This window comes from Lampris incognitus, chromosome 1 (genome assembly GCF_029633865.1).
Source record: "Lampris incognitus isolate fLamInc1 chromosome 1, fLamInc1.hap2, whole genome shotgun sequence".
NCBI classification, from domain to species: Eukaryota; Metazoa; Chordata; class Actinopteri; order Lampriformes; family Lampridae; genus Lampris; species Lampris incognitus.
The window spans coordinates 9,716,278-9,739,141 of record NC_079211.1 but is presented as its reverse complement, the minus strand read 5'-3'; the positions used below and the strand labels follow the sequence as shown (position 1 = coordinate 9,739,141).

General features: G+C 46.3%; 1 protein-coding gene across 1 annotated transcript in view; it reads left to right on the top strand.

The window, feature by feature from the left end:
- The window catches only part of pcdh12 (protocadherin 12), a 27,274-nt gene extending 13,579 nt beyond the window's left edge, over positions 1-13,695 (top strand). Inside the window, 1 exon segment of the mRNA XM_056275269.1 lies at positions 8,702-13,695. Within this exon segment, the coding sequence (XP_056131244.1) occupies positions 8,702-9,123 (422 nt within the window). The 3' untranslated portion in view covers positions 9,124-13,695.
- Positions 13,696-22,864: the final 9,169 nt, after the last annotated feature.

The following is a 22,864-nucleotide window of genomic DNA, read 5'->3' as shown; positions in this document are numbered from 1 at the left end:
TTTGACCCCTCGCGGTCGTTTTAGGTAGGTGTCGTCACAACTTTTGTTCAATTGATCTCAAACTCATGTTAATGCAGTTCTAGACCATTTTAGGAGCATTCGGGGGAGCGGCGGGTCTGTGTCTTTTTCCCACAGTTATCAAACTGAAAAGCCAAAGCGGTCGGATGACCGCCACGGTGGTTTAAAAGTTCTCTGGGACCGTGAACGTTATTTGTTAGCTCGTCTTGTGGTGTGGAACCGCATCTGTTCTGATGTGTTGTGTCGTGTCGTGTCGTGCTGGACCTCAACAAGACTGTCCGAGAGGTCAACAGACGGGGAGCTGAGCAAAACAAACATCGTTTACACAACATAATTGAAACCATATTCAAACCAGGTTTCTAACAGGAAGTCACTCCTGCATGCTGTAGCACTTCCTGCGAAGCGCTGAACCTTTTATCTGCAGAGAATTGTTCCACATGTTGTCTGATAGCCAAACGTCATGTGTCGTCTCTGATGTCTGCATGTGTTTTGTGGTGTCTGAATGTGGTGTGTGTGTGTGTGTGTGTGTGTGTGTGTGTGTGTGTGTGTGTGTGTGTGTGTGTGTTTGAACGGGGGCGTGTGTCGTCCAGATGTGGGGGCCAGGACTGCCAGGATTGGCAGAGCACCAAGGACAGTGGCCGGGGGGAGAGCGAGGCGGGCGATGTGGACTGGGACCCCGGAAGAGACTCTCCTATAGACCCTCAGCTGGAGGAGGGCCTTAATAACCTGCTCAATAACACCGGTACACACCCGCATACACACACACACACACAAATACACACGTAAACACAAACACTCGTCTCCCTCTTTCCCCCCTTTCCCCCCTTTTGCGCAGAATGTGTGTTTTGTGCGAGTCGCTCTTTTACCACCCAGGGCAAATCTCTTGGATTAGACAAAGGAGTGTGTGAGCTTCGGCACTAAAGATTTCTCTGGAGATTGGGGAGCATACACCATGTTCACTTACAATGGACTCGGGGGTTAAAAAAAACAGGAAGTGACCAACGAGCAGGATACACTCAGCTCCACATCCAAATCATAGATCTTCACAACAGTCAACGCAGTTGTGCTCCGTGGAGTAACGGGACTTTTCGTAGTGTTCTCATAGTGTTGTCATCCTATAGTGCGACACTATATATATTGTTCTTCAGAGCCTGCGGGGCGAAAACAAACCACTGGGATTACGATCAGGTGCCGTACAGTCTTAATGGCTGACTCACTCTCTCCCTCCAGAGCCACAGGGTTCTGTTGTATTCCACAAACATTCTTTTCAATGAGCCCTTGCTAAATGGCAATTGTGGGGAAGGACTTCATTACCCAGACTGCACCATGTTCCAGCGTCTCGCGTGCTATTGCCCTTCAGTTCGTTTTCACAGTTTTTAAAAAAATTAATTAATTAATTTTAAAATAGCCTAATTGCTGGCCAGATGTTTGGACCCTGCTTTCATGCCAGCTGATATAAAGAGAGACTGGTAGCATGGCTGGTAGTTAGCATGATTAGCATGCCTGGTAATTAGCATGATTAGCATGGCTAGCCAGTGTAACCGGTTATTTTCTTGCCCGGTGCGGAATTCGATACGGGGTGTACTGCACCACAAGGCGACATCGCTAACCGCTCGGCTAAAGGGTCAGACCCGTTAGCTAGGGGGCTAACGTGTCTTATTAGTAGTTTACACCAGTTAGCTGGGTGGTATGCGTGTGAATGCGGTGAACGGAGCCCTCGCACATGGAGCGGTATCCTGGCATTGTGATCACAGTTCCATTCTAACCAGGGGCCCCACTTTGTTCACTCACATGAAAGGCAACATGCCCTGTTTTACCCAGAGATCCCTGGGGCCAGGTAGGGGGATTTTCAGCCCTGTGATGACTGACTGAGCTTCATTATAGCTTTGTGCAGATAGTATATCAGACTAGAGACAAAGTGTGTGTGTGTGTGTGTGTGTGTGTGTGTGTGTGTGTGTGTGTGTGTGTGTGTGTGTGTGTGTGTGTGTGTGTGTGATGGTTGAGTCACCTCTGCCTTGCAGGCATCAGTTTAACTCACAACTCATAAAAGTGCTTTGACATTCGAGAGTGTGAGAAGACGACTTTCCTCTGTAGTTGCTGCAACGTGCTTCTATTCTCCCCTCAACAGTTATTTCACTGCCATAAAAACTGTCTGTCTGTCTCTATGGTGCTTTCCATTTCACTGTTTTGAATTGTCATCTCTGTATTGACTCTACTTCAACGTCATTTAAAGATCTAGTCCAGTTATTTTAATTAAGTCAGACAAGTACCGTTGTGGAGTATTGGAATGTTAACATCAGGAGTGCATTTTATTCATCCTCAGCTGTATCATTTGATTTGCAATAACGGTTTAAACGCCCACTCTCTGAACAATTAGATTAGTTCTTGAGACGCTTTAGCTAGCTAGCTAGCTAGCTAATGTGATGTTTCTGGTCAGCTGTTCAAAAACAGACCAACTGACATCAATGGTGACAATTCATTGACTGTCCAATCAAATTGGAGTATTGGATGATGCAGTTTATTACAGGGGCCAGATTGGTCTTCTGATACGGTTTGATTATGTTGACAACCAGGAGGAGGGTTTCTCAAAGGGCTTTAGTCAGATCTTCACAATGACAGCAGTTTTTACATTTTGGGTAACTTTAAATCAACAAACTTTCTGTTAGAAAATACAGTAAGATTATAAAACATGGTTTTCATTGGGCTGGATCTTGAAAAAAATCTATATGCATGTTGAGAAAAATGAAGTGTTACCTCAAGATGACCAGTGACATCACACAGAGATGGAGACCTGGTTGTTTCAGGTACCGGTTATCCTTTAAACAGCACCAGTACATGTGTAAAACAGTGCAGCCCATATCTTCACCTGATACACCGATCCTGTCCTGCAGAAAGGTCTCTGAATTTACTGCCGTTTCCATCCTTGGAGAAAACTGACATCTGTCGCTGTGACTCTTGCAGATTCTCTATAAACTAACTAATCCTTCTCAACTCTCAGACCCATGCAGGCCTGTTAGACACCTGTAGTGAAGCGGCTCTGATTGGGCCAGAACAGCTGTGGTCTGGACTGAGGTTCTGAAAAAGCTGGTTTGTCCCTAATGAGCCTCATCTGTGGCCGCTTGCATGCGATTCATTTCAATCTAGCTGCGGTTTGGGTCTTCCCACATCAAACCGCCTGTGTGTGTGTGTGTGTGTGTGTTTGCGTCTGTTTGTGTGTGTGTTTGTGTATGTGTGTGTGTGTGTGTTTGTGTGTCAGCGTGCTTGTTCTAGTGTGGAGGAGCAAGGTTGAATTGTTTGTGAAGCAACTTTAAACTGACGTCGGTACACAATCCAATTATTGCGTGGTATGTTACACATCTGTACATACAGTAACAGATGACAATAGTGCCAAACAACACAGCGAATCAAATCAGTTTCTGGCCACTTTGTGCGATATCACACACAGGCTTACGTAGGGTCTTAGTCTTTCTCACATGAGCACACACAACTGAGGCACACTGGCAGCCGTAAAGTTGAAGTCTGTTGAAAGTGAAATATCAGTTTGTTTCCATCATACTGTTAGGTTTTCATTTTCCATGTACCTTTAAAAAAATGTAGTGCACACGTGAACTAATTTTGTGTTAAATTCAGAACTATGACAGCATGCTCACTCGTGTCTCACTGGCATACACACGCACACAATTAGAAAATGCTCATGTAACCAGTGTATTAATGTAATAGGTTTGTATATTTCAGGGTGACACTGTGGCGCAGTGGTTAGTGCAGTCGCATCACAGCAAGAAGGTTCTGGGGTAGTCCAACCTTGGGGGTCGTCCCGGGTCGTCCTCTGTGTGGAGTTTGCATGTTTTCCCCGTGTCTGCGTGGGTTTCCTCCGGGGGTTCCAGTTTCCTCCCACAGTCCAAAGACATGTAGGTCAGGTGAATCGGCCATAGTAAATTGTCCCTAGGTGTAAGTGTGTGTGTCCACCCTGTGATGGACTGGCGGCCTGTCCAGGGTGTCTCCCCGCCTGACGCCCAGTGACTGCTGGGATAGGCTCCAGCATCCCGCCACCCTGAGAGCAGGATAAGCGGTTTGGATAATGGATGGATGGATGGTTTATATTTCACCAATAATCAATTTTCCCATTTTGTTCTTGTGTTGTTTCTTATGCATATAGGCTACTTGTTTCTGTATATTTCTTTTGGGGGCTTTTTATTTTGTTAATGGTACCACGTTTCGCTTGTGTGACCTTTGACATTTTGGTGACGCTATTTCCTGTGAATTTGCACTATTTTCCTCAGTCGGCTGCTAGTCTTCCTGAGGAGAGGTGGGTGCTAACGCTAATCGGAGGGCCAAATCCTATTTGTACACGTCATAGATTGTTCTTTGTTGCCATAAAGTTTATTTCCACGTGTGTGCGTATTTTACATTGTGTACAGCACTTTAGTGTAACATGCTAATTTAGCAAACTTAAGCTAGGCTAACAGCATGGACATGGTTTCTCAATGCGGCCCGCTGTTATCCCCCTTCCCTCTTAAAGGTGTGCATGTCGAAGACTGGTCCTGGGAAGTTGCTGTACATTATTCCCTGTGTTTTACACAGCCTGATTCTACACTGTCTGTGTGAGGATAAATCCCACCGGCTGGCAAGGCAGCAGTTGTCCCCGTCTCGTCCTTCATAATCCACAATCACAATGCAGAGTTCCTATCAAATGAGGTGTCAGGCCAGACCGGCTACACTCAGCAGCAGTGTCGCCTGTTGTTACAGTAGGCTTAATATATATATATATATATATATATATATATATATATATATATATATATATATATATATATATATAGTAGCCTGTGTCCCACCTAGTGTGAAAGTAAACCCCTTTTTCATGTCCATACCTGCTCATTGCTTAACAGAAAGGTAGCTAGCTGAATCGCTGAATGCACGAAAGAGGGACCTCGCGTCCAACGTCGCACCGCGCCATGTCACACGACGAGCGCTAAAAAATGAATTTACTGCAAAACCAATCATGATATAATTCAGATGCGTTTCTTACAACCGTTTCATTTTATTGCATTACTTAAAATATTTTGTGTTTATACAACAAATATTTCATTGGCCCTAGTTTAGACTCAATGTAGTGACACATTTCAGCCGCTAGGGGGCCACCCCGAGAACGTATGCCTGGATCACAGGCAAAACTGGAGGATTCCTTTCAACTCTTTGTGTGACTGTAAGTGTGTGTGTGTGTGTGTGTGTGTATGTGTGTTCTGTCTTTGTGGTTCAGAGCAGAGAAAAGAGGGAGAGAGGGAGAGGGAGAGGGAGAGAGAGGGAGAGAGAGAGTGAAAACATGGAGGTGATGGAGGGGGCGGTGTGTGTGATGTGGGCAGAGATGGATCGCTTTGATCGCTGAGTCAAACGGCGGACCCGCGCGAGGCCTCATCGCCTCGGCCTCCGTGTCGGCAGAGCGGGCGTCTCGTTAGCTTAGCGGCGCGGGCTCGTCTGGAGGAGAAAGACGTGTCGAGGCGGTGGTTCGCTTGAGTCGGAGCTGCTTCTTCTGATAATGGACAGGAAAAGCCGTCACCGTCTCTTATCTCCCTCACCCCCCCCCCCTCCCCAAACAAACAAACACCCTCAATTGCAATCGTTGGAGGGAACAACCATCTTAAAAGCCTTTGAAGGAAATTGAACCCAATGGAAACTTAAAATGAGATGTGTGTGTGTGTGTGTGTGTGTGTGTGTGTGTGTGTGTGTGTGTGGACTAATGCCCTGCATCTGGTTGTGATTAGACGGGGGCGACCACAAGCTGAGCGGCGCTCAGGGAGCCTATCTGCACTGATGCTAATTAGTTTGAACAGGGAAGAACGAGAGACAGACGGGGAGCGAGGGAGGCTGAAAGGAGGGAGACAGACGTATGGCACGAAAGAGAGGGAGAAGGGTTTGCCATGGAGAGACAGAAAACAAGTGGAGAAGTGAGAGAGTTTTCCCGTGTGAAAGACGAAGGTCTCCTCATTAACGAGGGGTTTTGTTAACAGACCCGGAGTCCAACTCACTGTGTTTTCTGTGATGATGTGAATTTGCCGCGGCCTCCAGGCCCGTTCAGCAGGTTCTTTTTCACGCTGTGCCCACGAAACCACCGCGGATGACTGGACTCGCTGGCTAACGGGTCGGACCCTTTAGTCCAGCGGTTCTCCACCTTTTTGGGGTCCTGGACCCCCCTGCGTATTTTTGATCTACCCTGAGGACCCCTCCACCTGATCTTGGGGGAGGGGGGTTGCAATTTGGTGGAAACAGTAGAAACTGCATTTTAAATTGCATTATAGCATTTATTCACTCTTTGGGGCAAAAATAAGAGCTTTCAGTTGTAACTTAGATATAGTTAACAAAGCAGAATTCTTATGCAGTAACTTTCAGATATATGTAACAAAACAGAATATGTATTCAGTAACTTTCAGATATATGTAACAACACAGAATATGTATTCAGTAACTTTCAGATATATGTAACAAAACAGAATATGTATTCAGTAACTTTCAGATATATGTAACAAAACAGAATTCTTATGCAGTAACTTTCAGATATATGTAACTAAACAGAATATGTATTCAGTAACTTTCAGATATATGTAACTAAACAGAATATGTATTCAGTAACTTTCAGATATATGTAACAAAACAGAATATGTATTCAGTAACTTTCAGATATATGTAACAAAACAGAATATGTATTCAGTAACTTTCAGATAGATGTAACTAAACAGAATATGTATTCAGTAACTTTCAGATATATGTAACAAAACAGAATATGTATTCAGTAACTTTCAGATAGATGTAACTAAACAGAATATGTATTCAGTAACTTTCAGATATATGTAACTAAACAGAATATGTATTCAGTAACTTTCAGATATATGTAACAAAACAGAATATGTATTCAGTAACTTTCAGATATATGTAACAACACCGAATATGTATTCAGTAACTTTCAGATATATGTAACTAAACAGAATATGTATTCAGTAACTTTCAGATATATGTAACAAAACAGAATATGTATTCAGTAACTTTCAACAATGCAAACGGGAGCGAGATCTCTTATTAAAATACGATAAATTACACTTGTGAAACAGATGTAATTAGAGAAAAAAGTCCTGTTACCCTTTATAGTTTAGGTAGATAAAGGTCTCGGTCACATTTGAGTAAAACAATCCTATTTCTATAAATGTCATAGGATCTTTTTTTTTAAAGATACTTTATTTTCACGGACCCCTTGCAATTACACCACGGACCACTAGGGGTCCGCGGACCCCCGGTTGAGAAACACTGCTTTAGTCGACTGGTTAACGTAAGTCGCGCGTGGTGAGGGAGACCCGGCTTGGCGTCCCGGCTGCCCCCTGAATTCACTGCAACTGGTTTACTGATTCGGATTCTGCTGCTGTCTGGTCTCTGGCACCTGATGCACTGCTCCACATAGCTGCCTGTTGAACAGACCTGAACAACTCTGATTTGGTTATTTCTTGTACTAAATCTTTTACACACACACACACACACACACACACACACACACACACACACACACACACACACACACACAGACAAACTGAGTGCGTTCACCAGAAAGACATCTGGACACACCCGTCCCTCACACCTCAGAAAATGTGTGGAATGTCTGCCGGGTCATTTCTGAGCGAAGTGCCGTCTGCTCTGCGGCCTCGGGCGCATACGTGCTGGTTTGTGTGTGACCGCGCTGGCCAGCGGGGGGAGCCACGCCGGTCCGGGATGAGAGAGGATGACAGGAAGTTTCTGTCGACAAGCGGCCAGATAAATCCAGTCCTCCTGACGTTTCCCCTTCCTGCCTGCGGCCTTCATCCAGGCGTCAGGCCTTCTGCCAGCCTCCGTGTTGTCCGAATGTGGACCTGGACCTGGACCTGCGGGGCTGTGGCTCTCTGAGTCACTCCCGTCCTGCAGAATTCCGTTTTCTCTAATCTGGCAACAAGGCTGTGTGTCTCCACACCGCAGCTGAGACAGACAGATTTAGTGGCCATTCTGGAAGCTGGAAATGGGTGTGTGTGTGTGTGTGTGTGTGTGTGTGTGTGTGTGTGTGTGTGTGTGTGTGTGTGTGTGTGTGTGTGTGTGTGTGTGTGTGTGTGTGTGTGTGTGTGTGTGTGTGTTCTTAGCTAGTTCTGCGAGGACCAATTTGAGTTTTTAACCATCTGAGTGAGGACACTGAGGACTTTGTGACTGGTCCTGGCTTCCTTAAGGGTCTATTTTAGGATCAGAATTTGGGTTAGACACGTAGGTCTGATGGTTAAGGTTAGGCTAGGGGTAGCTAGAGACTTGGGGTTTAGGATTTAGTCGTCATTTCAGATTCTCAATACGTGTCAGTGTGTGTGTGTGTGTTGTGTGTAGCAACCTAAGTGTATGGGATATACATACTACATACATACATTCATATAAATAAATAAACAAACAAACAAACAATATATATATATATATATATATATATATATATATATATAGATATAGATATTCCTCACTGTCTCTGTCTTGCCTCTCAAAATAAGTTCATTTTGGTTTGTTTTATTGGCATACATCTTACATCAAGAATACTACCAAAGCAATCTAAATATGGAGTGTCTTTCTGTCTCTCCTTGTCTCCATCTCTCTCTCTCTCTCTCTCTCTCTCTCCTTCTGTCTGTGTTTCTCTTTAGACGATGTCTTTGCTGAACTCGAGGACCCGGCGTGGATGGCCAGACTCTCCCTCCCTCTCTCCGCTGATTACCATGACAACGTGTTTGTCCCCGACGGTCTGCCGTCCCCTGTGCCCCGCTCCCCGGGTGCTCAGGACTCCGCCTCCTTCTCCACATTTGGTAAGACACCGGAGAAGGACGGCCCGCTGGGCGGCACGCTGCTGTCTGAGGTCAGCACACTCTTCGAGATGCTGATGACGCAGAAGGCCGACGCCCAGCCCAGACCCTCCCCCGATGTCCTCTACAGACTCTCCGCTGCGTACCGACGCTCGCTCGACCCGGACGGGGCCGGCACCGTGGCCGGAGGAGCCAGCACACCAAGGAACTCTGGGAACGCTGAGCAGAGATCCCCTCTGGTTCCACTCGCAGGCCATTACCACTAGATTTTATACATCACTTGCATTGCTTTTCATAGTTTTTAAAGGGTAATTCTGTTTTGTTTTTTGTTTTGTTTTTTTACAATCTGGGTGTGATTTTTTGAAGTTTTTGCCATCGTGCATATTGGGTGTGATATCATTTTACTCACTGGCTTCATTTTGTAGAGTTTATACACGGGGCCACCGCTGGACTCAGCGTTACAATGGTGTCTTATGGGGCAAACGAACACGAGCATCAGACAACTTTCAACACGTCAATTTAACCCAATTATCAAAAAAAAATCACGTATTTGGAAGTGGAAATTGGATTGAATGATTTCATAGGCTTCCCCTGATGTACCAAGAAAATAAATAAAAGCACTGCCAAAAAAAAAATAGAAAACACTAGTTAAATTAAATTTACATATTTACAGAGCAGCAGCTTCTGTGGGAGCTGGGCCTTTTCAGCTTCCTGAGGAGGAAGAGTGTTGGGCCTTTTCAGCTTCCTGAGGAGGAAGAGTGTTGGGCCTTTTTGATGAGGTGTGAAGTGTTGGAGGACCATGTCAGCTGTTTTGACACAGTGACTCCAAGAAACTTTAGGTTTTGGCCATGTCAGCCATTTTGACACAGTGACTCCAAGAAACTTCAGGTTTTGGCCATTGTCAGCTGTTTTGACACAGCGACTCGAAGAAACTTTGGGGTTTCTACGCTTTCCACTGCTTCTCCATGTATGTGGAGGGAGAGGTGAATTCTCTCCTTTGTTCTTCTGAAGTCAATGACCATCTCCTTTGTCTTCGAGGTGTTAAGGACCGGGTTGTTTTCCTTACACTACTCAACCAGATGTCCCACCTCAAGCCTGTAGACTGTCTCCTAATTGTCTGAAATCAGGCCCACTATTGTGGTGTCGTCCGCAAATTTAATTATGGAGTTGGAGGTGTGGACGGGGGTGCAATCGTGGGTGAAGAGTGCGAAGAGCATCGGGCTCAGCACACAGCTCTGGGGCTCCTGTGTTTAGGATGAGGGTGGAGGAGGTGTGTTTACCAATCCTGACTTGCTGTGGTCAGTCTGTGAGGAAGTTCATGACCCATGAGCACAGTGAGGAACCAAGGCCCAGGTTGTTCAGTTTGCTGACCAGTTTGTGGGGGATGACAGTGTTAAATATGGAGCTGAAGTCCACAAATAGCATCCTCACATAATTGTTGGGTTGCTGTAAGTGCGTCAGAGCAGTGTTGAGAGCTGTTGTGATAGTGTCCTCTGTGGAGTAGTTTGTCCGGTAGGCAAACTGGTGCTTGCCCAGATCAAGTGGATGATGGTTCTGATGTGTGAAAGCACCAGTTTCTCGAGGCGCTTCATGACTATGGGTGCTAGTGCCACTGGGTGATAGTCATTCAGACATGTCATAGATGGTTTTTTGGGCACTGGGATGTTGGTGGAGGGTTTAAGGCATGTTGGAACAGCAGTTTTGTTGTAATGAGATTAGTAATGATTAATAAACACTGTTTACTAATAATTAGTAAACAGCTCTGTAAGCTAATTGGCGGCTGGCCACTCCATCTGGGCCAGCCGCCTTGCTTGCATCGAGCTTCCTCAGGGTGGTCCTCACCTGGTGGTGCTGTAAAACCAGTGTCGACTCCCCAGCACGTAGGTTGATGAGTGGAGTAGACCCTCTTTGAGTGTCAAAACAGACAAAGAACCGGTTCAGGACATCAGGCAGTTTGGTGTCGTCAGTGCCTTGATTCTGTTCCACATGCTGCGGGGGTGGTTATTGTCAAATTGATCCTCAATGCGCTGTTTGTATTTGCGTTTTGCATCCCTGATGCCTGTCTTGGGTGTCCCCTGTGCTTCACTGTAGGCTTATTTGTTACCTGACCTGAAAGCTGCATGCCGCTCCTTGAGTGATGCCTTTACATTGCCGTTTATATTCATGGCTTTTGGTTAGGAATCACCTTTATTGTCTTTTGTGTTAATACATTTTCTATGCAAAGGTTTACATATCCTAGGACTGATCCAGCATATTCCTTGAGGAGTTTTCCGTCTGCAAACAAATCCCCGTCAGTGTTAGCAAAGCAGTCTTGCAGCATTGAGGCGGCTTCCTCAGACCACACTTGCACTGTCCTGATAGCTGGTTTTGTTCTGCAGATCCTTGGTTTGTAAGCTGGGGTCAGAGTTAGGTAAATACGGTCTGGTCCAGGGTGTCTCCTCGTCTGCTGCCCAGTGACTGCTGGGACAGACTCCAGCATCCCCGCGACCTTGAGAGCAGGATAAGCGGCTTGGATAATGGATGGATGGGTGTTTTAGATGTGAAGATGGGGTTGCTTTAAATGCTCCAGGGATGTTCACGTAGACTTGGTCCAGAACATTCTGCTCTCTTGTTGGGAAATTCACATTTTTAGGAAAATTGCGCATGACCCGTTTGAGAGCCGCGTGATTGAAGTCCCCTGCTACAGTGATCACGGCGTCTGGGTGCGCCATGAGTTGTTTTGTTAATGCCGCCGTGTAGCTTCTCTGCTGCTAACGTAGCCTTAGCTTGTGGGGGCTGTATACTGCCATGATTGTTATTGTCATGAATTCCCCCCGGGGGAAAGGACGGTGTGCACCTTACTGTTAGGAGCTCCAAGTCTGGGCAGCAATGTTTATCCGCCATGTCGGTGGCTGTGCACCAGCTGTTGTTAACACAGACACCCGGTTCTCCTCCTCCTCCTCTGCTCTTCCTGGAGGCCCTCGTCCGGTCCGCTCTGTAGACGGAGCTGCCAGCTAACTCGATAGCAGCGTCTGGAACTTCGTAGCTCAACCGAGTCTCTGTGATGATCGCCACACAGTGAGGCGTAGTTCTCACTCCGATCTCAGCCATCTTTTTGGTAAGAGACCTGAAGTTGGCGAGGAACAGGTTCGGTAGCACGTACACCCGGCTCGCCTCCCCGCTTCTGTTTCTGCTCCCTCTGTCACCTGCGTCGTTTCTATGGTGGAATGGCGGGTTCATCTCCGGGGTGGGGGTTGAAAGTTGCATCAATTTCTGATGCAAACTAACTGGGCTCCATCATATGTGTAAAAGGCTACTGCTTTACTGAAAGAAGATGGAGTAACTAAGAGATAAAAAGAAAGAAAAGAGAGAGAGAGCCGAGCCGCTGCATCTGTACACGCCGCCATCTTGACAGCCAGTGCTGCCATAATGACAGTAAAAGTTATCACCCAATAAGTCCAGTATTATTAACGGTCATTCAAAATGCTGAGCTATCATATAAAATCAAATGGCCGAGTATTCATCTGACTATTGAGAGGATAATTGGGTTATATTAGACTTGTCGAAACATGTCTGGTACTCATATTTCATGGCGCCGTTAGACGCTGTTGCAGAGCTGAGTCCAGTGGTGGCTCTGTGTCCAAAATCTACAAAATGAAGCTGGTGAGTGAAATGATACCCTAACCGATATGTACAATGGCAAAAACTATAAAAATAAGACCCAGGCCGCAAAAAGAGAAAGAAAAGGAATCGCGCTTTAATTTGAGGCCCGTGGGTGACCGAAAATGACGATTATTGTAAATATTGCCAGTACAGATCTGATTTTTGTAGGGCCCTGAATGGATGCATGCATCAGATCATACAACTTTCACCACGCACCGCGGTATCAACTGAATCCCCAACAAGCGAGTGAAGTTTTTTTCTGGGCGTCGCTGTTTTGAGAAGGTCAAAGTTGAGACCGCAAGCTAGACTCCAGGTTCAGTTCGGCACCATAGCCGACTCCGAGCATTCCTTACCTGGACAACAACAAGCCGTCCGGCTGCTGCGGTGAAGGACCGCGGTTAGGCGTTAAAAGCTCTGGTGCCGTCGTCTCTTCGGGGTGGTTGGGTTCAGCCGTCCAGCAGAGAAGGACCGGACGACGGAGGAAACGTTCCTTTGTCTCTCTTTAAGACAAAACAATAACACCGAGCTCTGTTCCCGCTGAGGACTGTAAGACATTCCTCTCACAATGGGCCCAGTCAGCCCCTCCACCCACCCCCGGACAGAGTCTTTGAATTAAGGCTCTGCTGGTGGTCATTATTTGTATTTCCCCAGAAGTGAACCCTCCGCTTCTGCTGTTTAAAGAGCTGGACTCATGACGGACACCCTGACACGAGACATAAACTGTCTTCTGCTCTGACGAAGTGATCTCTGCTTTGAGATCAAATCACATATCGACGTTGCTGTTTGGAGTGTTGATGGGAGTACAGCTATAACAGCTTGGTTGTGTAGAATTTAGGTTATCGGGGGTTTTGGGAAGAAAATGTTCGTTTTTTGTTTTGCATAATGGACTGACCTAATGTTCACCATTGAGACGATATGTTGTTTTTTTTTAAAACTGTGGTAAGTTATTGGTTTTGCTTTCGTTATCCAAAGATGTCGTTTTTTTGGTGAAATTTTTTTGTTTTTTTGTTGCAACGTATCAAACAAACAGCACTTTGTACATAATCTTTTATACATTTTATGCATACTTCAGCATTTAAAAAAAATGTTAATTTCTCTTTTAAACTTGTATTAAAATGTTTATCAAGACCACAGTTCTCCCCCGTGTGTTCAGGTTGGACGTATGTGAAATATGATCGCTGGTATGTCCATAAAAATTCTTCACCTTTCTACCCATCTTATCTCTCTTTCTCCCCCCCATCCCTCCACCTCTCTGCCTATCACGGTCATTCCAGGGTCGTCACTGGGACGTTTATTCCGTCTGTTCTCAGGGTTCGGCCGTGGCCGTGACCTTTGACCTCCCTGCCCGTAATGCTCGTTGTCTGGGGGCTGAAGTTGGCTTCTACGTTTGCTCTCATTGTGTCGCGCTTGGAGCAAGACCATCAGCCAAACGTCTGGAATGCAAACGTAAGGGACACAGGCCCGGTCTGACTATACATCAGTGGTCCTCAACCGGGTCCTCAGGGACCACCGGTTACTGCCCACTTTCCATACTACCGCCGTAGTTCATTACAGTCACCTGCTGTAGCAGTTATTTAAAGTGTGTTCTCAGACCGAGAACAGCAGAAGAAGTTGATTTATAAACCAGCAGGAGCCTGCTGGTAGGCTCCGTGGACCAGCACATTAGCCAATGTATCAGTGTCCTTTTCTGACACTTTGTGGTAACACAATATTATGTGGTTTACACAAATACAACAAGCAGCTATGACAGCTATGACCCCCCACCCCCACCCGTCTCTATTTCCCTTTCTCTCACTAGGCCCGCTTCTTATGAGACACGGTTATGGGTCTCAAGTTTTGTACAACGCCCCGGTGGTGGTGAATACTTTGACAACACTGCCATCTGCTGGCAGAACGCCGTTACACCCAGCAGGGGGACGATCCAACACCGTTGCATGTTGAGCGGGGAAAACTTGGAACATAAGAAAACACATTTCCCTCAGTGTTACATGCTTCTTCTTCTTCTTCTTCTTCGTCTGTTTTGAACACTTTATTATTATTAATAATATTAATATTAATAAACATGTATGCTAGTTTGTTTTTCTGTAAAGCCAGCCTACCAGTGGCCATGTAGAGTCTTTTAAAAGCTTTATCACTGGGGGAAGGTGTATTAGCCAAAATACTGCCCTTGACAGAATTACAGCTGACGTGTCGGCGCCTCATTTCACCTCCTCGTTGCTCTGTTAAAGGCTTGACGTCCAAGCAGAAACAAGACGTTTCACATACGACTTTACACAGACCGGTCGCCTCCTCTTTACGTGTCTATGGACGCGCTTCTGCAAGTCACTTATACGCGTTCATTGACACGTATCTCCCAGATGCCGCTAGGGGCGCCCTGTAGCCTACTAGGTGTGTCATGACCATGGTCATGACGCAATAGAATGTCAGAAATATTGAACAAAGATGGCGGAGCGAATGTTCCTGACTGCTGTCTTGGCCAACTTCTCCCAGAAAGTACAGCTGTTTAACCTCTTAAGTGACGTCTGTCACCGCTTTAGAGTGACGTACACGCTCCCAATGTCCCTTTTTATGACACTTGTTGCATTTCCTGTTCACTGCAGGACACTTCCGCTCATCGGTGTGCTGCGTCTTGCCGCACCTCCCGCATTCATCTACTTTGTTGGTTGCAGGACTGCTGCCGCCATGACGCTGTCCGCCCTTTTTCTTGCGCCCCCCAGTGGCCAGAAGACGGGATTGCGGCCCCAGTGGCAACTAATACGTGTCCATATACACGTATTTCGCTCTCGCAAAAACGTGTCCTCTGACACGTGCGTATTGTGACGTAGTGTTGTTATTCATGGGGTATTTCTCGACTTGACGTCCATCCAGTAACACTGCGGTGGCGTGTGAAAAACACCATGACAACCAGGGCGGCCACAATATGATGGGCGTGGCCGGCAGGTGGTCACAATATGATGGGCGTGGCCGGCAGGCGGTGTCGGATCAGTCCAATGCCGTTACATACGCCCACCGAGTGGGGGCGTAGTCGGTCTGACGTGGGGGGGCGGTTAACTTTACGGAACGCCAACTTCATACCTGAAACACGTATTAATGAGCTACACAGCAGAGTGGTGACGAGGCACACGTTTGACTGCGTATAGCTGAGTTCAGACCGGGTTACGTTCACATGATAATAAACTTTATTTATTTACCCCCCCCCCAATTGAGTTTGGCCAATTACCCCACTCTTCCAAGCCATGCGGTCGCTGCTCCACCCCCTCTGCCGATCCGGGGAGGGCTGCAGACTACCACATGCCTCCTCCCATACATGTGGAGTCGCCAGCCGCTTCTTTTCATCTGACAGTGAGGAGTTTCGCCAGGGGGATGTGGCGCGTGGGAGGATCACGCGATTTCCCCCAGTTCCCCCTCCCCCCTGAACAGGCGCCCCGACCGTCCGGAGGAGGCGCTAGTGCAGCGACCAGGACACATACTCACATCCGGCTTCCCACCCGCAGACACGGCCCATTATGTCTGTAGGGACGCCCGACCAAGCCGGAGGTAACACGGGGATTCGAACCGGCGACCCCCGTGTTGGTCCCCCTGGTGAAAGTCCTCACTGTCAGGTGAAAAGAAGCGGTTGGCGACTCCACATGTAATTGGCCAATCAATTGGGGAGAAACAAGGGGGGAAATCCACAAAAAAAAAAAAACGAAAGAAAAAATTAAACTGGAGGTTGTGGTGACCCACATCTATATATCGAGAGACATTCACCTAAGAGGACGGTGTACCTTTAAGGGAAGAGGCGAGGGGTCAGATAATGCACTTCCGCTTCCGGTTCACAGTCAGTTCAGTGTCGTTGTCAGATGTATGACATGCTAAGTTGGAGCTAGTAAACTACCTCGACTACGTCTACTCTCACGTCTCCTGTCTCGTTGTTTTCTAACTCCACAAGATAAACTACGGGACGAGAGAAAACTTGTTTTTTTTGGTTAATTTAAAAAAGTTTGTTAATTTACAAAAGAGAATATACAAAAAAGAAACTCGTAGGAAACACGTAACCAGACTGAATTCGCTACATTGGTGCCAGAGGTGGGACCGCGAGGCCACCGGAAGCGCGTGCGCCCAGAGGCGCGAGGGAGGTGACGTGCTAATGCGTATTGGAGAGGCCCAAAGAATGGCTGATGTGTACCCAGGTGTTCTGGATCGTCGGTCGTTTTTCTCCACCCCCTTCTACCAAGCCCAGTGGGAGCTGGAAGGTGATCAATACCCAGCCTTGGACGTTGTTGTGTTGTGGCATGAGAGGCGGAAGCGTCATTGGCAGCCAGCAAGCACTGACATGCCTTATCACGCCACCGTCCGCCAGCGCCACCTGGAGTGGAATGGTAAGAAGGCCCAGACTCGGCCATAAACTGGCAATATTCCTGCGGCCAAAACGCAACCGGTTGCTTTTGTTCTGTGCCACCGAGAGAGATGCCATCCTGCAAGATGCACAGAGTTGGATTGCAAGCTATCAAAACCCCGACTGAGGAGCCAGCAAGCCCCTTTGCCTTAATTGACAATTAGTCGCCTTTAAATTGAGCACTTCACAACCTGGACTGCATGGCGGGCCAGTTTCTGTCTCCATGAATTTACCAAGCACTGTTCTGCTGACGACCTTATAGATCAGTGGTTCTCAACCTTTTTGGGGTCCTGGACCCCCTGCGTGTTTTTGATCTACCCTGAGGACCCCTCCACCTGATCTTGGGGGAGGGGGGTTGCAATTTGTAGAAACAGTAGAAACTGCATTTTAAATTGCATTGTAGCATTTATTCACTCTTTGGGGCAAAAATAAGAGCTTTCAGTTGTAACTTTCAGATATAGTTAACAAAACAGAGTTCTTATGCAGTAACTTTCAGATATATGTAACAAAACAGAATATGTATTCAGTAACTTTCAGATATATGTAACAAAACAGAATATGTATTCAGTAACTTTCAGATATATGTAACAAAACAGAATATGTATTCAGTAACTTTCAGATATATGTAACTAAACAGAATATGTATTCAGTAACTTTCAGATATATGTAACAAAACAGAATATGTATTCAGTAACTTTCAGATATATGTAACAACAGAATTTTTATGCAGTAACTTTTAACAATGCAAACGGGAGCGAGATCTCTTATTAAAATACAATAAATTACACTTGTGAAACAAATGTAATTAGAGAAAAAAGTCCTGTTACCCTTTATAGTTTAGGTAGATAAAGGTCTCAGTCACATTTGAGTCAAATAATCCTATTTCTATAAATGTCATAGGATCTTTTTTTTTAAAGATATTTTATTTTCACGGACCCCTTGCAATTACACCACGGACCACTAGGGGTCCGCGGACCCCCGGTTGAGAAACACTGTTATAGAGTATAGATTATTGATTATTGCAACTGTTCTATTCTCTCTCTCTCACGTCTTTCCTCTCTCTCTCTGAATGATGTCCGCTCCTTTCTTTTCTCCTGTGTATGTGACTGGCGTGCCCGTGTAGTCTGTCCTCCTGGCCGGGTCTCCATGGTGATAGCGGTCGCCACCTGAATGCTGCTTGGCATCCTCCTCATCGCAGTCCTTATATAAATCCATATAGCCTTGTTACCTCACAGATCATGTGAGGTGCAGCGCATCAGATCAATGAAATACGAGGCGAGGAGAAAGGCCACAACCTCGCATCGCTAAACTATGACTTCTGAGAAGCTGAGGCGAGGCGTTCAGCTACAGCACCACCACCATCACCGTCCACTTTATCTACACCCATGTTTTTCATCCTTGTTTGGCATTTATCCAGGCCAGTAGTGATAGGAGGCCACAGGGGGAAGACATGCATGTGGCTGGATTCACACCGTGATGAACGTAGCCACTGGACGTCACTGGTTGGTTTGTGGGCTAACGTTTCGAAGCCTCGAATTTGGCCTTCTCTCGTCGCCATCTTGAGTCGTTAAAACCGGATATGACCATATCTGGATGAGAGGGTGTGGCGCTGGAGAGGAGAGCGCCCTGCTGAGGTATGTTCGCGCGCTCATTTTGAATCGCCGCTACGGATTGTTCACGTGCTTTGTTTCACGTGACGTCTACACAAGGTTAAAGTTCACAGTCACCGTGTGATTGGGTAAGACGGGTTGCCATCTTTTTAAAACGTGATAGTACGGTAAAGGTTTACTTACTTTATTTTTTAAGAATATTAAGATTTAAAAATAGCCAACATTAGGGGGCCCATCGCCTCACTGAACGAGGGTGCTAATTATTGCCTCGCTCCTTGACGCAAGTTGCACGTGGAGTAAACGTTTCCATACTTTGAAGTTTAGGGGGAATCGATGACGCGGGTTAAGTGTCCCGGGGGTATCTCCCAGATTCCCGACGTTTGGATATGGACATTTCCATGCTTTGGGACCCAGAGGGAGTTAACGCCAAGGTCGCAGAGAAGACCTGACCTCTCCAGCGTCGTTTGGCTGCTCAGAGTAAGACACTCATTCTGTCATGGAGGGTGCAGGCCGCCGCGCCATTTTGTGCACGCTGCTGTGTCGGCGTTTGAGGATCGATAGCTCAAGTTCAGGTTGTGCATTTTGCTTCTGATAAACTCAGTGTATGTGGTATTTGGTATGTGCATGTGGGCAGTATGGTAGTGTAACGTGCATGGATAAGTAGACACGCTGGCCGCCGGCTGGCGGTTCCGACCCTTTAGTCTAGCGGTTAGCGATGTCTCCTGCGGTGCGGGCGACACGGGTTCGCGCCCCGGCCGCGGCACTTCCTGTGGTTGCGTTGTCCCCCGAATTTGCTGGTTCTCAACCTTTTTGGGGTCCTGGACCCCCTGCGTATTTTTGGTCTACCCTGAGGACCCCTCCACCTGATCTTGGGGGAGGGGGGTTGCAATTTGATAGAAACAGTAGAAACTGCATTTTAAATTGCATTATAGCATTTATTCACTCTTTGGGGCAAAAATAAGAGCTTTCAGTTGTAACTTAGATATAGTTAACAAAACAGAATTCTTATGCAGTAACTTTCAGATATATGTAACAAAACAGAATATGTATTCAGTAACTTTCAGATATATGTAACAAAACAGAACTCTTATGCAGTAACTTTCAGATATATGTAACAAAACAGAATATGTATTCAGTAACTTTCAGATATATGTAACAAAACAGAATATGTATTCAGTAACTTTCAGATATATGTAACAAAACAGAATATGTATTCAGTAACTTTCAGATATATGTAACAAAACAGAATATGTATTCAGTAACTTTCAGATATATGTAACAAAACAGAATATGTATTCAGTAACTTTCAGATATATGTAACAAAACAGAATATGTATTCAGTAACTTTCAGATATATGTAACAAAACAGAATATGTATTCAGTAACTTTCAGATATATGTAACAAAACAGAATATGTATTCAGTAACTTTCAGATATATGTAACAAAACAGAATATGTATTCAGTAACTTTCAGATATATGTAACAAAACAGAATTTTTATGCAGTAACTTTCAGATATAGTTAACAAAACAGAATATGTATTCAGTAACTTTCAGATATATGTAACAAAACAGAATATGTATTCAGTAACTTTCAGATATATGTAACAAAATAGAATATGTGTTCAGTAACTTTCAGATATATGTAACAAAACAGAATTTTTATGCAGTAACTTTTAACAATGCAAACTGGAGCGAGATCTCTTATTAAAATACAATAAATTACACTTGTGAAACAGATGTAATTAGAGAAAAAAGTCCTGTTACCCTTTATAGTTTAGGTAGATAAAGGTCTCAGTCACGTTTGAGTAAAATAATCCTATTTCTATAAATGTCATAGGATCTTTTTTTTTTAAAAGATATTTTATTTTCACGGACCCCTTGCAATTACACCACGGACCACTAGGGGTCCGCGGACCCCCGGTTGAGAAACACTGCGCTAGAATATGCTGGAGGCAGTTACCCGGTGTGTGTATGTGGGGTTTTTGGTTGATGTCTTGGAGCCTTCTTATGTGGATTAAATGCTAATTCTGGTGCCTACTTTCTAATGTATTCTGTCCTGCTGAGGCCTTGGTCCCACCGTCCTGACGCCAGGCTGCTGGATCTGTCGGGTGCGGGTGTGTCTGTGTGACGGAATCCGAGCTTGATTAATGTTCATTCTGCTCATTTTCAAGATGGACCGGCAAGTCTTGCTTTTGGCTTCGGGGAGTTTGTTTTTTCTCTCGTCACTAAGTGGTCTCGTAGGGATTGTGTCGTTTGCCTCCCCCTGAGTGCGCCTTTTCAAAGGCATCTTATTGGTTCCAGATGGGGCCTTGTTATTTCCGCATTGTGCAGGTGTGAGTTCGCAGTGTGCAAGCGAGAGTGATCACCCCGCTATGTGCGAGGCTGCGTTCACCTTAGCACAGCTTGTACTGTCAGGAATTGCATATTTGCTGAAAGGATGCGAGGCGCTGTTTGCCGTATTGTGCTGGACAGTGGTGGTGTATTTCAGAATGTGGCTGTGCAGGCTTGTGCTGTGGCGCTGTGGAGGCGATGGCCTTCTTTTCAGATGTGTTCTGGGAAATTACTCGGCTGAGGACTTTAGAAGCCCTCTTGTGGGTACAGGCATTAGTCCAATTCAGTCCCTACAACATTTGGAAACGTGGTTTGATCTCTGGTCCAGACTTTTAGCCTCAGAAACTTTTTTTTTAACGTTTAAATCAATATTTGAAGCATGAGGACCAAAAGACGAGCTTCATTTGACCTGGTTGGGGGCCAGAGTGATGAGACACTAGATAGACTGGGAGAGTGCTCTGAATGAAAGACTACTTCTCTTGACACCGGGGCCCTAATTTACGTGGAGTTTCCAACCTTTTCAATGATCCGAGATGGGAACCACTGCTTCAAGAGCTCCCAAGTATTCAAGTTATCTTCTTCCATTGTATCTGGAGGCTAAAGATGGAACTTGCAGCTGAGCTTCAACTGCATCCCAAAACACACCGACACCTGCTGTTCAGCTTTGAACCACATTCAGTGGCCGTTTTATCAGGTACATCTGCCTAGTGTGAGGTCAGACCCCCTTTTGCCTCCAGAAAACCCCGAATTCTTTAAAACACGGATTCGAACAAGGTGCTGGAAATGCTCCACAGGGATCTTGGGCCATGTTGATAGCATCACATGGTTCCAGGATTCTGATTCTGATACTTTGGCCAAACATTTGTTTTAGGTGACACAGTGGTGCAGTGGTTGGCGCGGGCGCCTCACAGCAAGAAGGTCCTGGGTTCGAGCCTCGGGGTAGTCCAACCTTGGTGGGTCGTCCCAGGTCGTCCTCTGTGTGGAGTTTGCGTGTTCTCCCCGTGTCTGCGTGGGTTTCCTCCGGGGGCTCCGGTTTCCTCCCACAGTCCAAAGACATGTAGGTCAGGTGACTCAGCCGTACTACATTGTCCCTAGGTGTGAATGTGTGTTTGTGTGATGGCCTGGTGGCGGCCTGTCCAGGGTGTCTCCCCGCCTGCCACCCAGTGACTTCTGGGATAGGCTCCAGCATCCCGCGACCCTGAGAGCAGCATAAGCGGTTCAGATAATGGATGGATTTATGTTTCAGGTGGCACGGTGGCGCAGTGGTCTTGGGTTCAAGCCCTGGGGTACTCCATTCTTGGGGGTCGTCCCGGGTCGTCCTCTGTGTGGAGTTTGCGTGTCCTCCCCGTGTCTGCGTGGGTTTCCTCCGGGGGATCCGGTTTCCTCCCACAGTCCAAAGACATGGAGGTCAGGTGACTCAGCCGTACTACATTGTCCCTAGGTGTGAATGTGTGTTTGTGTGTTTGTGTGTTTGTGTCGGCCCTGTGATGGCCTGGCGGTCTGTCCAGGGTGTCTCCCCGCCTGCCACCCAGTGACTGCTGGGATAGGCTCCAGCATCCCCACGACCCTGAGAGCAGGGTAAGAGGTTTGGATAATGGACGGACGGATGGATTTATGTTTCAAACCTCCTGTTCCACCTCATCCCAAAGGAGCTCTCCTGGGTTGAGGTCTCGGGACTGTTAAGTTCAAACCAAAATCCACTGTCATGTTCCTGAAACCATGTCGAAATGATGAGGGCTTTGCGACATGGCACAATGTCCCTATGGAAGTATCCACTGGAAAAAGAGAATATTCACTCAGCCACTACACTTAAAGCCACTTTATTTTGTCATTCTAGGTTACAAAGAAATGTGTCCTCTGTATTTAACCCTTCCTATTGGACAGGAGCAGTGGGCCGCTGCAGCGCCCGGGGACCAACTCCAGCTCTTCTTTCCACTGCCTTGCTCAGGGGCACAGACAGGAGCATCAACCCTAACACGCATGTCTTTTTGATGGTTGGGGGGGGGGGGACACCGGAGCACCCGGAGGAAACCCACGCAGACAC